We start from the raw sequence: 18,467 nt of genomic DNA, 5'->3' as shown, positions 1-18,467 counted from the left end.
GCTTATGGAGCTACATCTTGGTAGCTTTAATAATTTAAGTTTATTTTAAACTGTATCAGTATATTTTATAATGTAATTGTTTTGCTTTATGGGACTATTAACTTGTTTCTATGATTTCTGCTTTAGTTGGGATTCTACTAGAATAAAGAAAATGTATACACATACACATATGCATATATATGTTCATAGTTAATATATATGTATGTATATATGAAGTATGGGCAAGGAAACCTTGACAAGATAGCAAAAGTTCAATAGGGAAAGAGAACAATATAGTCCATTGAAAGCTGGACACCACATTAAAATTATAGAACAATTACATTTTTTTCCTGACGTTAATGTGGAGAAAGAAAGAGTAAATAGCCTAATAATATTAATACAACTAATTTGAAATGCAACAATTTTATAAATGGTGGAATTTACTAAACAAAGTGGGATCCATTGGTACTATTGTTCTTAATGTTTACTAGTGATCTTAAATTGATTTCGGTTTCAAACACTGGATTGAACACTTCTATTTTAGTAGACTTAATTGGAGGAACAAATTGGTGTTAGAAAGAATTATTGATTTGATGGGCCTGCTGATGAACTGGTATGTTTAACAGTGTGGATGTTTAAAGAGGTCACTGTTCTTAGCTCCTGCCTCTCTAGATTTTACTTATGGCATTGCCACCATTGACAGAAAATAAAAGCTTGCTTATCTACGTCTTTCCCATTAACTATTAGGTTTCTAAGGTGGAAAAGATGAACAGTGGAGAAAATCAATTGTTACTTATTCTACTGAATAGTATGAACATTATGTACACATGCCTTTGTGTTTTGCTTTTCTGTTTAGATTTTTGTCTCCAAAGAATCTTATTCTCTCTGTTCTTGCAGGTCCTGCTTAGAGATAAAATGATTCATCCCCTATATATTAAATTTCCCCTACTCTCTATTTTCTCCTGAAATGTCTGGTATAACAATGTACTAGAAGATATCATTAGGACATAGGACTCTTGTACTCAGCCTTCTAAAAAGATTTACAAAACCTCCCTTCTTTTAAGGAATATATATAGCTATCTCAGCACTGAGGCAATGACCTGCTTATTATCACATACCTTTGATTACTGGGGACTGCAGTGTATAGGAAATAAAGGTTTGGCCAGTTGTGCTTAAAGACCTGCCACTTTAAGAATAGTATAAATAGATTGGGGAAGTGAGGTGGCTACTGATTTCTACCTGATCTTAGGTAGTTTTCAATAAACATGCCTAATCCTATACAACTAACTTAGATGTGCTAATTATGGCACCTTGCAATTAAAACCTAAAGCACATGATCAATCAAGACTAACATCTTGAAATTATTAACCCTCAAAAGGAATTGATTATCACTATCTTCTCTCTTCTCTCCTGCTTAAAAAAAAAAAGTAGGCTTCTAAATATCTCTATTTCTTGTGATGACACTTTGTTATCCAATTTTGAAACTTGTGAATAACTTTTGACTTGTTCTTCTTACTGATATACAAATGGCTATCAATTTTGATAAAGTCTATCTCCTTGCTATACATCAAATCATCATCTTTATTTAGATTTCTTTCCTGGATTACTGCAATTGTAAGAATTGGATTCCCCATTTCAAGTCTCTCTTTCCTCAAATCACTCCCATTCTTGCTTCAATACTTTGACGGATTCGTGATTGTTTGAATGAAAGTATGCCCTCCAGTGGTATTCTGCATTAAAACTGACCTACGTATTCTCATTCTTACTGCATTTCTGCATACTCCTATAAAACATCCTCAGAGGCTCTAAACAATGTGATTAGAAATGCACTTTTATCTCCTGATATCACATGGATGTCTTTGAAGAACTTGGCTTATTTATTATATTATCTCTTACTCCCAATACACAATAAGCTCACCTTCTTTGTTACACATACCTCTTTAATCATGTGTTAATAGCTTTTAACCTATTCATACCTTCTGTGCATCATATGTCCTTCTATTAAAATCTGGCTGGCTGGAACTTATAGTTCTTTGGATATTATAGTATTTCATGCTTCCTACTCATGTTAACATCCCTGGAGGACTGTTGGTGTTTTAAAATGGGTCCTTGTTTTAGAAAGAAGCTTGGGCTTAGGGATTCATTAAAAGTGATACACAATATTGCAAAAGTAATCTACTCCATTCTTCTCCTCCTATTCCAGTCTAGATCTACATTATTGTTTATTTACATTGTAAGCTCCAAATCTATGTGGTAGTGGACAATCCACACAGGCTTCAGTCTATATTCTTTGTCCACTTGATTTTCCCTTGTGCAAATAGTTTGGCTTAAGTAATTTAACTGATTGTGACTCATACATAAAAAAAATCATAAAGTAGTTCAAGACTATGTAATTAACACAACCTCATCTGTAAACAGGAAATTCTACAAGGCCTCTTCCATTTGAATTCTGTTGGATATTCTCAATGATTAGTGGCATTATTTTTCTAAGCATATGTCTACCAGCTTCATTCGTCAATAAATATTTACAATCAAGATGGTTATGTCTCAGTAACAAATATTTAACTTCAACAAAAATATACGTAACATCTTATCAGAGGATGATCTTATATATATAATAGGGACATATAACTATATATGTGTATGTGTGTATGTGTATGGACAATGGACTATTGTGTGATCACATAAATAATGTTTATAAAAAACTATTAAATATTAAATTAACCTTAAATATCAGCTGTTACTAGTAGTAATAATATTAAACAAGAATTTCTTTTTATTGTCATATATCTTAGCTTAGTGATCAAACATTTACTTGACAAAGTTGTTTCTAAGATAATTTAGTTTTTTAGTTGCTGAGTTATTTACATTAAAATCCTTTAAGAAATAGTGATAGTCTATTTCAGTGGCTATTCTTTTATTTTTTTCAGCATGACTGGAGTTATTTTAATTGCATGACATTTCCCCATTTTTTTTTTTTTTTAGTATTGATTTCTATCTTTGCACTAACAGGTCAATAATCTGACTGCATATTGTCAGACTAATTCAAAATAGGTCCTATATTGGTAGTAGTTATTTTTTTTATTCTTGCTATTTTTTGTGGTATTTTTTAATGCTTGACATAACAAATTCTTCTTAACTCTTTTGAAGATAGCATTCATGATTTATTGGCTTGTGACTTTATTATCTTCAAACATGATCTCCTCTGTCTCTTATGTCTGAGCCATATTTTCCAAACTATTTCTTCTCACCCTTATCTACACCTTTCCTACCACTGAAGGCAGCAAATAAAAAAGTATATGATGAATCCCTTTGGAAAGTCTGTCTTACCAAACTCTTCATGGGATTTTTCTATGTCTCCACCCTTCATAATAGATGTTGGTGTGGACAGGCCGAGCTAAATGACAATTCTGCCTAAATTGATCTACTTTGTTTAGTGCTATACCAATGCCAAAAGTTATTTTGTACAACCAGAAAAAAAATAATAAAATTCATCTGGAAGAACAAAACATCTTGAATATCAAAGGAATTAATGAAAAAAAAAAAACACGCAAAGAATGGTGGCTTAGCAGTACCAAACCTAAAACTGCATTATAAAGCAGTAGTCACCAAAGTCATTTGGTACTGGCTAAGAAATAGAGAGGTGGATCAGTGGAATAGATTAGATATACGAGACATAATAATTAAGTCTTACAGTCATCTATGATTAGATAGTAATCTAGTATTTGATAAACCACCAAATTCCAGCTTGTGGAATAAGAACTCACTATTTGAAAAAAATTGCAGAGAAAACTAGAGAATAATATGTCAGACCTATATTTCACAGGTCAAATGAAATATCAAAATAAGGTCAAAATTGATACATGATTTATATATAAATGATGATAACATAAACAAATTAAAAGAGCAAGGGATACCCTATTAGATTTTTGAAAAAGGGAGGAATGTATGGCCAAAGAAGAACTAGAGAACATTATGAAAAGTAAAATGTACAACTTTGATTACATTCAATTACAAAGGTTTTGCACAAACAAAACCAACAGAAAGAAGATTAAAACAGAAGCACAAAGCTGGGGGGAGAATCTTTACAGCCAGTATTTCTGATAAAGATTTCTTTTCTAAAATATATAGAGAACTGAGTCAAATTTACAAGAATACAAGTCATTCCCCAATTGATAAATAGTCAAAGGATATAAACAATTTTCCAATGAAAAAATTAAAGCTATCTATAGTCATATAAGAGAATGTTCTAAATAACTATTGATTAATGAAAATTAAAACAACCCCTCAGATTGGCTAAGATGACAGGAAAAGATAATGATAAATGTTGAAGGAGATATGGAAAAACTGCTATGTTTACTTCTTTCTTCTGTTTTTTTTTCTCCCAAGGTTTTTCCTTTTGTTCTGATTTTTCTCTTTTAACATTATTCATAAAGCAATGTATATTAAAATAAACAAACAAACAAAAAAAAGAAATGTTGGTACTTAAGCTTTGATGTAGGCCCTGGTGACAAATGATATTTCTTTCTGTAAGATCATCCTTTTTGGTTTCTCTACTATCAGGCTCTTCCCTCTTTGATTCATCTCTTCTGTTAAGTTCTTATAATAATCTTCCTAATCACACTACACTATATCATTCCTCTGCCCACAAAGGCAGTGATTTCACAGTTTAGTCCTTGTTAAGGAGCTTCTTTAAGGACCCTCTGAAGGATGCTTACCATTTCCTCATTCAGATCTTAAGGTCTTTTCCCCATTACCTGGTTTTATTATTTGTTTTTTTTTTTTGGTTTGCTTGTTTTAACTTTATTTCCCTTGCTCCATTAGTTTCTAATGAATTGACTCCCCCCACCCTCCAAGACCATGAACTTCCCATTGACATTATTATCTGATATCTGTTAGCCTGAGTCTTGTCTGTCTGACTTCTAACCCTCTTATATGAAGAACAGGAAAGGGTCAGGATGAAATGGTTTCTTTATCTCAGTTTGATTCCCAGGACTTGTTCTCATTCCTAATATACTCCTGATTACTTATGACTTTGCTTTAGTTTTCATTTTAATTGCTTGAGAGCTAACACCCAAAATCTATTTTTACTTGGCCCAGGCATGGTGTAATAGCAGAAATGAAACATGACTTTTGGAAAACTTTTCCCACTCTTTAGCTGAATTAAGGGAATTCTATGAAAGTATATAATTGAATACTTCAATGTATATGTGATCTCATCATGTCTTTATGAATATATTCATAAATGCTTTACACTCTATTGCCTAGTAAATTGCTAAAAACCTCTGGGGAATACACAAATTGTTAAGCATCTCTGATTCAGTTTTTTTTTTAATAGATAAAACAGGAATAATATGTTTACTTCATGGAGGATGTTATAAGTCTAAAATTAGAAAATACAGAAAATACTTCATAAACCTCAAGGGACTATATAAAGTTATTACTATTATTGTTATTATGATTACTCTAGTTAACATGAACCCCATAAATTTTACAAAAGAACTACTTAAAACCTTTATTATTCAGATATCATAAAGGCATGTTTTTGGATATAATTATGGCTATAATGATAATACTTTAAATTCTTGTTTCAAACTTTCTAAAGGATTAAAAGTATTCATCTTACTCCCTTTTGTATGTTGGTTATATAGAGCTAAGATTATCAACAGAAAATCCGACATACAGATAGAAGCATAATGATTGTCCACATTCCTGCATCTCATAATGTCTTAATTAAAATAACACTGATGGCCTTAAGAGGCCAATCCAGTACTTTTTAAAAGAACGAAGAATTTATTTTACTAAGATCTAAGACTTACCAATCCTTTCCTATTGTTTCTCTGCTTATTTGTTCTTTTTTGCATTGGTTATTAAAAGCACATACTTACTTATGCGTTAAGTTGCGATATTCTGCTACTTTAGTTGAGAGATCAATGATATCATCCAAGATTTCTGTGCACATTGAATAATGCTTCTTATAACGAGCTTGAGCTCTTTCTGCTGCTATTCTTTCATGAATTTCTATTTCTTTTTGGGCTTGTTCTTCATATTCAAGCTTGGCTTGTTTTGCAAGGGCCTAAAATATAAAATGAGTACCTTTGTAAATAATTGTTTAATTCAACCACAATATAAATAACTGTGCAAACTTCATTGGAAAAATGCACATTTACAAAAAGGCAAAATAAAAGGATGAGATAATTGTCTAGATAATTTAGATCATAGGGATGAAAGAGCAGTCCTGGTCAAAACTGACTAAAATACTATATTACATTACTTTTGAGTTTATATTAGAAAGCTCTTTTTTAAATGAGAAAAAGATTCATTCAATGGGTACCATTGAAGCTTTCTAAAGCAAAATCGATCTTTCTTAAAATGCTCCATAAATTACTTTTGTTTTTAGTTACTCTAGTTTAATATATCTGGCTTATAAAAACAGATTGGTTATTGACTATCAAGAGGGATACCACAAGACAAGTTCCCCATTTGTATTAGACTTAATTGTGAAGATTCAGTCATACAGAACTTAAGCTAAAAAAGCATGCAGATTCTCTTAGGTGTACTATATCTTGGCTCTGGAGTGGCAATGAGTGTGATCATGGTGCACACAAGATACTCAGGACAACATAATCAAGTCAGAGGAGATTCTGACTATATTCCCTGTCTGTTCAACAGCAGTACCCAAAATGATAACATGGAGAAAGGAGAGAGAACTCAGACTATCACTGCTAACCTACTCTAATAAGCTGTCCAGACCTGGACCTGTCTATTCACTTTCTCAATGTTCCATACATTGCATTTTGGACCTTGCCAAAAATTGGTATACTGGCACTGCAACTTGTGAGAAGCTAGTGTAATTACCTACTTTTTATCCAAGACAGGTGAGAATGGAGTCCTTGAGATGTATATGGGATGCTTCCACATATTTTTCTGCCCATATCTTCCCTTTTATGGGCATTTCCAACCTCTTTTCTCTGGAAAAGTGCCTTTGGTCTGTATGGTAATTCTTATTTAAAGGCTAACTAGTAGCCAGGCATGTATGTTATTCACACATCTAGTTATTCACACACCTACTCTTCAGAACCATAATCTTTCCATGTACTTAGGTACTATCAGTACCTTCTCTAGTATTTGCAGTCTAGAATCCCCCTTACCTTTCAACTGTTTTCTGAGCAGATGTAAATGAGAGCTGGTTAAGCTTCATTGGTGTGAGAATTTAGGAGGATTTGCAAATTTTAGTTAAGAGACAGAAAATATATAAGAAGTTCTATTTATTATATTTTAGATTGTGATTATGTAGAAATATGTACCATGAAATAACAACAATAACAACTTCTCTGCTTTACTGTTTCCAAATATAAGCAAACAGATTAGGCTCAGCTATCTAAAATTTCATTCTCATTATCTATTCTATAAATTAAATCTTATCCAAAGTCAAACTATTTAAACATTTTAGTACACAGATGAAAATTTAGAATGGAAGACAATTCAAAAATAAAATTTGTAATTTAGTTTCTTTGGATGCCAATCTGCTTTTATAGTCCACATACATAAAGCTAGAAAAGTAAAACACAAGCAAGTTAAGTTTTAGTTTTAACTGAATTACTGACCATCTTATATTTATGTCTTCCTATTGCTTTACCAGGACCAATTCTCAGTCTTGAATGTATCAGTTTACAAAATAAAAAATTACAAAAAAACCTGTATTTAAGCAATGTTTTAAATTCTAGAAGCAAAATATTTTCTGGAAAATGGATCAAAAAGAAACACAAAAAAATTTAAGGAAGATATATTTTACTGCTTCTCGATCAAGAGCATCTTGAAAATCTTTCAGTCTTCTTTCTTCATATTGTTTTTCTCTGAAAATTTTGTTTTGCCATAAAACTTCCTTTTCATGTCGAACATGCATGAGCTGCACAGCAATCCGACGCTCTTGCTGAGATTGTCTCATTAGACGGTTAATGAGTTGTTCTTCTCTGTAAGCCTCCTAAAAATACATTTTAAAATTCAATTATTTACAAAACTTAGTAAAATTCCAAAATGTCTGTTGCTTATAATTTATATTTAATTATATTTAATTTAGATGGTATTATTTCTTTAAAAAATGTGTGGTTTTTTAATTTTGAAAATTATAATATTGGAAATTTTAACATTCCATCTTTATTCTAGAAGTTGTTGTATATTAGTCTTTTTCAGTCATAGCTGATTCTTTATAACTCCAGTTGAATTTTTCTTGGTGTGCTGTACCTTTCTTCAGATCATCCAGGTCATGAAACTGAGGCAAGCAGGTTTAAGTGGCTTGCCCAAGATAACACAGCTAGCAAGAGTCCGAGGTTGGATTTGAACTTAGGTCTTCCTGACTCCAGTCCTGGTACTCTAAACCACATAGCTGTCCTAATTCTAAAACAGCAGAGTGCAAAGCATGACATTAAGTTTTGCAAATAGCAAGGTGAGGTGTCTGGATATTTCAAATCATTATTTATAATTTAACATATACAAAATGCAATATTACTTCCTCTGAAATTTAATCATAAATAATCTTACTCTTTGAAAAATGTTACCACCAAGATACAAGATTTTTACTTTATTAAAGCTGTTCTGTGGTATAGATAATTTTATGGTATGTACCACATTGTTATGTAGCTCTGAAAATAATGCAAATAGCTTTTAGCTAAAGATGTTAAATGAACTATAAAGAAAATATGATTAGCTACCAATAGGAAAACTGAAATATTAGCATGAAAAACAATTATGGAAGATGGGGAAGAGATAAAGAAATGGTTGGGTGGGTATGTGTACGGTACTGTCACCATAGCTATTTGAGAGGAGTTATATTTATTTATTCTACATTGTTTCTTAGATAGAAACCTTGAATCAAAACCAGTATCATGGAAAGAGTATTGACCTGGAAATCCAAAGACCTGTCATTTGTTAGCTATGTGAAGTTAGGTACATCATTTAATTTCTCTTGGCATTTAATTTTGTTATTTGAAAAAAAAAAAGAGTTGTACTATAGTATTACTAAGACCTCTTCCAGCCCCATGGAAAGAGAAGGTAAAGCAGTAATAGAATTATTAGGGGAAAGTATGAGATTGATAAATGGAAATCTGAAATATTGGCATTTTATCTAAAATGTTCAGATATATTATTTAATTTTTAAAAACTGAAGCTTTTTTTTTTTTAACAGTAAGGTTCCATGTTTCAATGGTTTTTAGACCTCAGGAAGAAATAAACAGTAAGCACTTACTCTCTATATAGCATGACTGTATGCTAGAACTATAAAGATGAAATCAAATATCGGATTTGTCTTCAAAGAGCTTACAGTCTAGAAAGGAAAAGTATGTTAAGATAACTGCACAAACATTATACTAGAATAAGAGGTAGAAAATAAGAGATAAAAATCCCCTCTGAGGACAGGATCTGCTTCATTTTTGTATATTCTCATGTCCTAACACATTGGCCATACACAAAAGGTACTTAATATTTTATAAATGATTGATAACACAGATTAAACAATAAATGCAAAAATCAAGCCTGTATATTTGGAATATTTGGAGATATTTAGAATAGAAAATCACTTCCAGTTTGAGAAAGGTTGGGGGTGAGATGGAAATCATTCTGTCCTTCAAAGCTGCACTTAATTGTTTTAAGGATTACAAGTTGCATTCCTCAAATCTTTGAGGCCAGTATGTGAAAAGCTTTTGAAGTTAAACTAAGGGATTTGTATTTTACTTGGTTGACCAAGTTACTTGGTGACTTGGAAAACACAAAGAAGATTTTATACTGGGGGAATAATGTGATCAGAATGGTAAAGGAGGAAAAAAATCCCATGGGTAGTTGTATGAAGAATTAACTGGAAATAGGCTTGAATATATGTTGGAGGTTTGTTACCCCAGTTAAGGAAAGAGGTGACAAAATCTTAGATGATTGAGGTTGTAATTAGAAAGGAGGAAGATAACAGGAGTGATATTTGTAGGGATGAAATCAGTAAGTGGAGAAGTAATCATAAGAGAAATATTGACCAGAAAAGAAAGTAGTTAACCAGAAAGAAGGGTAGACAGTTCTGATACTCCATTGATAACCCACATAAAGGTAAGGACCATCCTAGAGCTAGAACAGATTTGAGACCTGTCCTTTAGAGGCCTACAGATACAAACTATAGTCTATAGAAATTGAGTGATTTGTCCTAAATTATATAGCTAGAAAGCAGCAAAGTGAGAACTTGTACCTAGGACCTCTGATTCTATGTTCAATATCCTTTCCACTGTATTGCGCTGCTTCCAGGAAGACACTAGTTTTCTAGGTAGAAGCTGATGGATGGTTTGAGGATAGAGAATGCCTAAGAGTCACACATAATTATCAGGCATGGATAGTTTGTGATATATCCTGTTTTCAGGAAATATTAACATCAAAAGGATGTCAGAAAGTCAATAGGATTTGGGATTTACTAAATTTGGGGAATAAAGAAAAAAGAGGAAAAGGTTTGACTAGGATTCCAAGTTTAAGTAATTATGATTTCTGGTGCTACCAACAGATAGAAATTAGGAAAAGCAGATTTTGGGGGAAGGATGTTATATTCTCTTCCCCTTCACCCTCACATAATAAAGTGGAAAGAACCTTCACTCTGGAGCTTTGATCAGATAAATAATAGCAGCAGAATTAACAACTCAGAAAGTGGGGCAGCATGGTAGAGTAGATAGATCTGGTCTTGCTAGATTCAGATCCTCTCTCTGATGGTTATTAGCTGAGGAGGTTGAATTAGCTGGTCTCAAAGGTGCCTTCCCTTTTTAAATCTATGGCTCAATGAATTTTCATTTATATATCACAGTAAAGTCTATGTAGGTAGTTCCTCTACCACAACTGTACAAAACAAGTAAACATTCAGCAAGCATTGTTCCTACAGCATTACACAGAACTGGGAAGGGATGTGATAATTAGATAACTAATGATAATTAAAAGAAGTGAAATTCATCAGGAGCAGAAGTTGTCAAATGAGATAGCATAAAGAGAGAAGAAAAGACTCCCTTCCTTTTAAGAAGCAGGGAAAACTAAAAAGTTCCAGTGAAGATGACAAGAAATAGTTTTAAGGAACAGGAGAAGCACTTTAAGAGTACAGATCATGTAAGCCAAGGAATCACCAAGTTCATCAAAAAGAGGAGGATCAAGAGTGTCAAATGTTTATTTGATTAATAAGAAGGTAGTTTATTATCCTCTGTTCTTGTCAGGTTGCATCAGGAATAATTTAAGAAATATTGTATATAACTCAAGAAAAGTTGTCAAAATTGTCTATACTTCACTTTATGATATCCCCTCTTCACTTGAATGGGACTCAACCACTAACGATACCCTGGATTTTCACAGGGTATTTTTTACCTGATCCTTCTGAGTTGCAGACTTCTATCTCATTTCCAGTGAGATCTTCCACATCTCCAGTCATGCTATTTCACAAGTATTCTTTTCTTTTCCAGCTCCCCTTTAAGATTTTTTTTCTGAATAGAATATATATTCCTTGAGGGCAGGGACTTTTTGTTTGCTCTTATGTGTATCCCTAGTGCTTGGCATTATTACTGACATAATAAACAAATATTAAGAAATAATATTAATAAATATTATCTATAAATAAATCTATCCATCCAATTTAAATTCAAAATAGTAAAGGGAGGTAGAAACCAAAAAAAGCCCAGTAGATTTGTCAAAAGAATTATTTTACAGTAATTATGATTCAGTGGTGAAGACAGAAATGAAGACTGGAAAAAAGTCAATCAGTAGAATAAGTAGCAGCATAGAGTGTAACCTCTTATTTTGAAGGCGGATAGTGAAAGAAGGGAGGAAAGAGATAAGATGAAAGCTTGAGAACTGAGAATTCAAATCATACCTTTGTAAGATCAAATAACTTTGGAGTCTGCAAAAGTTCAGTTGAAAATTTGGTGTACCTCCCTCCCCCCATATTAAGATGTTCTCAATAGGAATAAGAGAAATTGTCAAGTTTGTCAGTATTTATTCTTTCTAGTTTTATAATGTAATAACCCTATGACTTCTACATTTGATTTCTTTCTTTCACAAAGGCAGTTAATTTTAAATCTTGTATAACATTGTTTTTGGTGTGTGTGTTTGAAATAAATGTTAAGCAATTTAGGTTGTAGTCAGATGAATTGCTTGTCAATATCTGATAAGATCTCTATATTTTGGTGATCTTAATGACCAAACTCAATCATTTATATATGGTTAATTTGCTACTGTACTTTGAGAAAAAGGAATTATGGTTAATTGGCACTTGGTGTATGATAATAGATATTTATACGATACTTTAAAGTTTGTAAAGTATATATCATATATGTCATATTATTTAATCCTTACAAAGTAACTCAGTGATTTAGGTGGGTATAATTCTTTCCATTTTAAAGATGGGGAATCTGAGTCTAATAGAAATTAAGTGCCTGACCCAGAGTCATATTGCTAGTAAATGTCTAAAGATTTGTACTCAAGGTTTTGCTGTCCCCAAATTCAATATTTTATCTACTGTGTCACTTAGCTCTACTTACAAGCTTATTATAAAACACTTCTATGTATGATCTTAACACAAGACACATTTAGCTCCCTTTTCTCATTTTTCAATGAATTTCAATACCTAGAATACTACCTTATATCTAGTAAAGATTTAATATTTGTTAAATTGAACTGAAAAACAGTGACAATTATATACACACATATTCCCCATATACATAATGAGCCCATTGCGTCAGCCCACAGTTATTCTCTCATACCACTAGATGGCAATACTTCATTGATCAGACAAAGGCTCAGAGTTTTTAATCCATCTGAGGAACCCATTGCATTGAAGAACTGACAAATGAATGGAGTAAGGAGAAAGAACTATGAAACAAAGGTACTTTTGAGATGAAATAGTATCAACGACAGGAGAAACCTGAGGGAGCAGGAATTGGGATTGTGGATCAAATTGCCATACGCTTTTTTTTTTTTGGGGGGGGGGCTAAGTTCTAGTTCCATCAAACAATTTAGCATTAGGATGTTCTCAAGCAAGACTTAAAAAGAATATATTCAAATACTCATTTGATGGTGCATTTATTGTTTTAAGTCTTTAATTTTGTAAGCACAGTGATTCAAGGGCAAATGTTATATTCATTTTAGATATGAAAAAAGAGAACCTTGGTCTTGTGACTTGTATCTGTTTATTTATTTTTTACTTATTTTCTTGTAACTTTTAATCCACAGTGGTAGCAGAAGTATCACCTCAAGAGTTGGAAAAAAGATGATTGTGAGATTCATTTCTCTTTGCCAATGTAGTAAAGAATAAGGAAAAGTAGACCTAATTCCCATTTACTTTACTAAAATCCTGTACCATCACGACTGTCAATTGATTCAAAACAGCAATATTACTCAGCATAAGACCGACCACTCCAGGGGTAATTGGACATTTTTCCAGTGACCTGTTGAGTGATCTGCCTGTTGGGCACTTTCTATGACAGAAAAGAACCAGACACGGCTTTCCATTTCTGGAAATTCTGTGTACTGTTGTATGTCACGTAAAGGTTGTCTGCCCTTGGCAGGCTCAAAAGCATGATTAAAGCGAGGACAAGTCAACAATATTTAGGATATCCTAATATTGCTTTGGTGGATATTTTATAGGTATTCTCTGGGAAGTTATTACATAACAATTGGAAGAACTGGTTAACTGTTGTAGTCAGCAACTCATATTTTTTTTTCTTCAGACAGATAATCTTTTCCTTCTAGATGCATTATTTTTAAAAAGAGAATTTAATTCAGAATCAAGCACAAATTAGTTGGATGGACTAATAATTATCCCTAGTCTCACATTTTTCATAGACAATTAATAATTTTTGCTAATTATTCATCCCCATTATAAAATTACCACAATTTCTCATCAACTACACAATGAAGGCAAGTCAGAACAAAGCACTGAAAGTGAAGATTTCTTCTTTTAATAGTCCTTTACTTAAACAAAGGCAAGCCTTTAGTTTCAATTAAGATGCAAATAAAATTTCTGGATTATGTTTAATTCAATAGGAAACAACAAATTATAACCCAACAGGAAATATGTCTTTATGGAAAGTAATTGCATCTTTTCAATGAAACATTGATCATACACTAAACATAATTGCTTCATTTTAAAAGGCTGAATAAAACATTTAAAAAAAAAGACTTCAGTTGGTTAATATGGAGAAGAAAGATGTAGGAATATACTTTGAAATTAAGAACATTTTTTTCTTTGATTATAAATTGAATATATTTTAATCATGTTAAATACCTGACTATATTTTAAGAGTTACAGTATTACAGATAAGTTATTTAGCTTCTTTTGCTTAGTTATATTATTTTTGTCCAAGATGGCCTTGTTCTAGCTAAACTATTTGTAGGATTTGATAGTGTAAGAAATTTATTTATCATACTGGTTTGTTTTCTCTTTTTCTTGTAACTTCAATCTTTCTGCCTCAAAGTCATTGTTTACTCAGACAATTAACCTACCTCTTCCTCCACTTTCCACTATGGCTATCCATTTACTTGGGACCATATTCTGCTCTCCTTGTGCCAAGGGGGACATTTATTTTGCATCTCAGTGCATGAGCACTATCCACACCCACATTGTCACCCTTCTCACCTCTCTCTCTTGGAATCTTCAGTTTCTCTGAAGAGTCAGTTCAGGAGCTATGTTCTTCTATGGGAGGCCTTTTCTATCCTGCCCATATGTTTGCAGCTTCTCTCTGCCTAAGGTTATGGATGCTGCATCCTATATATGCATAGCTATTTATATAAGTGCGTTTTGGCTTTAATATTAGAATATAGTTATTTGAAGTACCTTCAGAGACTCCCTTACATTTTTATTTTATTCCTCCCTCCCCCAACTAGTACTGTGCCTGACACAGAGCAGGACTTAATTCATGCTTATTATTGGTTGCTGTTTCTTGTTTCGGTATTGAGGCTTATCAAAATGTTGAATGATTATTCTTACTGCAGCACCATTACTGTTGTTTCATGAAAGGGTAACAAGGAGTAAGGTTACTATATACACTATTAACATTCCCCAAGTGGCCAACTAGGTGATAATAATGCCATATTCTTTGGAATTACAGTATTTCTTCCTAATGCTTAGTGGGGATAATTCAACTTTTCAAGTCAATCAAATTCATATTGGAAAAGCCCATTAACTTTTATTTTATGCTACTTACTAGTAAGCAGTAAATTGAATTTCTGTTATATTGAAAGCTCATTATCTAGCAGCAGGGATAGAAACAATCATTAAAATTAGGCTATCTCATTTTCAACCAATAGGATGAGGTTTACATGAAAATGCCAAGCTCTAAACAAAAGGTAAAATCTAAAATTCAGTAGAAGTTCATAACAGTTTAATGGAACTTACTGACATAATTATATTCAGCTAGAGAACATATCAAGAAGCATTAATAGCAAGGTTCTGGCTATACATTCTAGTAAAGAGAAAGTAGATTGTTAAAGATCTAAAAAGACCTTTCAGAGTTCTACTTCAGAGTATAAAATTAATAGTTTTAAGTTTGCAGAATATTTCATATATCTCATCACATTTTTCTCACAACTCTGAAATGTAGACATGATCATATTTATAAAATAGAATATCATGTTATGTGGAAGAAGTGGCTCAAACAGGAGAATGGATGTTAAAATTATTTAAAAATTATAAAACATATATATTTTATATTTTACTGGACCCATGATTTGATTAGAGTAAAGAACTTCCAGGGAAATTCTCTTTTTCCACCAATGCATATAACATTGTGTGCCCTGACATCTATGGTCAGGGAACATCAAAAAAGTTGCCTGGGACATTAATAGGTTAAATGATTTTCTCAGTGTCACATATGCAATATGTGTCAGAAGCAGGACTTAAACCCAAATTCTTATTCTGATGTCAGAACTTAAGCTACCAAGTCACAGTACAATTTTTTCTATTAGTTGAATGTCTTTGTATTTTTACAACTGAGCTAGACCTCTTCCATTGATGCCAAAGGACTAAAGCTATGTATGTATGTATAGAAAATACACATTATATCACATGCTCATCACATATGTATGTGTATGTGTAGATGTAGATGTGTTTTATACATATACATATGTATGTGGACATGTTTTTATATCAATATTTATATCACCATATCTTTGAAAAGTACAAATACACACATGCATATATGTAGTTATGTATAAACATATATATATATATATATATATACTTATATGCATAATTACATACTTTTCAAAAAGATGACAATAGAAAGATAGTTTCTTCTAAGAAACTTCAAAGTTTTGTAGGAGAGGTAACAAAAAAAAGGATATATGAACGAGGTGTTGGAGTACATGGATTCTTTTTCTTAACTGATTTTTTTTCTTTTTCTCAAGCTTCTTCAAGTTGTTTCTACTCAGAAAAATATAGAAAAGTTTTCTGTAATTGTGCAAGAGGAGTTCTTGGGCAAGCAAATTATACTGTTATGAGATGAGGGAAGATGTAATCAGAAGGAAGATGGAAATGAAACTTGGGGTAAGAAAACCTGATTCAAACTCTTGCTATATCACCTGCTAATTTTGTCTTTTAAAATGAAAGAATAGGGTTAGAAGATATTTATGATCCCTTCTGTTTCTGATTCTTATCAATAGTTGGATGTGAGAAGTAAGGTTGTGTGTTTGTCTCCCTTTGAATATATACTATCTCTGTGTGGTATGCAATACCACTTATTCTTGGATGTAACAGTGTCACTTATATTTGGATGTAGCAATATCCATCATAGGAGAACAAATTTTAGAATCAGCAGACCTCAAATTAAGTTCCACTTTTATTAGCCATATAGTCCCAGTATAAAGTCACTTAAATTCCCTGAATCTGGCTCCTCATCCATGAATTAAAGATGAAAATCCTTGCACAATAGCTATTCCTTCACCTCATCTTTGTGTGAAGTATTTTGTTTATTTATTAAAATATTGTTGATAATGGTGTCAATGGCGATGATGACAAAGACAGGGAAAATATCAGTACACATATATCAGTGTAATGGATATTCTCAGAAAAGAAATAAAGTTCGGAAAAGTAAGTTTCCCTTCAGAGGGCCACTAGATTTAATGTTCCAAAATTTGATTTTTAATTGCTACTTCAATTAACTCAGAAGAGCTCTAATCTAAAAACAAAAAACAAAAAACAAAACAACAACAACAACAACAACAACAACAACAAAACCAACTCGGGAGACCTGAATTCTTACCCTAAATTTTTCACTAAATAATCCATGATATTGGATGTTTCAAAACTTTCAGACTGTTTCCTTATTTTTTAAAAAATGAAGAGAGTGTAGATAAGTTGACAAAGATTACTATGTCTCAAAAAAAAAAGCATACAACTATCATGGTAATTAAATTTTGGTTTATCTAAAAGTGTGTTTACTAAAAGTATATGTATCATATTTTAAAAATATATCATGAAACAAGATATACTTGCAAAATACAGTTTAGTAAAATATATATTCCCATATGTATAATTTATAGATAATTGTGAAATTTAATTCAACAAACATCTAGTGTTTACTATTTTCGAGGTTCTGTGCTAGGTGTTGGTAAACAAAACAGTCCTTGTATAATCATAAAAAGCTCCTCTAAAATTAGAGGGAAAAATAAATATGAGACATGAAATCCTTTGACATAAAATTTTTAAAAACCCCAGAAAAATAAGATATGAATAATATGGATCTTCTGATAGTTCAGTAATTCCATTTGGACAATCTTCAACTTTAGTCCCCTCCTTGTTTTATGCTGCTTCTGTCTATGTCCTCCCATATGGGAAGAACCTTCAATATTATGGGAGATCTTCCTCTAGAACTCTTGATATTGTGAGGGTATCAACAGAGCACCTAATCTGTCATTCAGCTATTCTACTGTTCTTGTCACCCAATCAGACCACCACCTTTCTCAGTCATATATAAGTCAGATGATAGCTTCCACATCCCTTCTCTTGAGCAACTCTTCACTTGCTGTCTACTTGTTGCACCATTGCTTTAACTCATCAATGATGCTTTTTGTTAATCACTTAGAGACTGTGAAAAACTAAAAACTAGAGTTTTTAGCTATATAGTATTGGTAGAATAGTACTGATGTTAAAAAGGTGAGTCTTTTATTCTGAGGGAAGCTTGAAGCCACTGAAATCCTTAAGAGGAGGATGCAACTTCTCAAATACACAGAAGCCTGTTTCTCCTCTTCTTTTTCACTAATCCTGTTGATTTGTAGTGTTGGTCCAGAAGACATTCACTGATGAACCAAAATGACAGACAACTGTCATTTTCATTGTCTTAGCTTTTTAGTTATGGATAATTAGGTCTAATTCTTTTTGAGATCCTATGGATTTAAATTAGGAAACAGATTTTCTGGAATTTGACTCAAACGGCACATTATCTACCAACAGGACGATCTGAAGAATTCATCTGCCACTTGAACTCTGTACT

The 18,467-nt window shown here is 32.2% G+C and overlaps 1 protein-coding gene across 7 annotated transcripts in view; it reads right to left on the bottom strand.

Moving 5' to 3' along the window:
* The window catches only part of SPEF2 (sperm flagellar 2), a 264,940-nt gene that overhangs the window by 177,203 nt on the left and 69,270 nt on the right, over positions 1-18,467 (bottom strand). For 6 of the 7 annotated variants that reach the window (XR_004233554.1, XM_031964143.1, XM_031964155.1 and 3 more), the window contains 2 exons: positions 7,775-7,963; positions 5,868-6,055 (listed from right to left, as the gene is read on the bottom strand). Coding sequence is in view for 6 of the 7 variants with exons in the window: in XM_031964143.1 (XP_031820003.1) it covers positions 5,868-6,055; positions 7,775-7,963 (377 nt within the window). In the remaining variant the exon portion in view is untranslated. The other variant, XM_031964154.1, reaches the window with a different exon arrangement.

Source organism: Sarcophilus harrisii, chromosome 1 (genome assembly GCF_902635505.1).
Source record: "Sarcophilus harrisii chromosome 1, mSarHar1.11, whole genome shotgun sequence".
NCBI lineage: Eukaryota > Metazoa > Chordata > Mammalia > Dasyuromorphia > Dasyuridae > Sarcophilus > Sarcophilus harrisii.
This window is presented reverse-complemented; position numbering and strand designations above follow the sequence as displayed.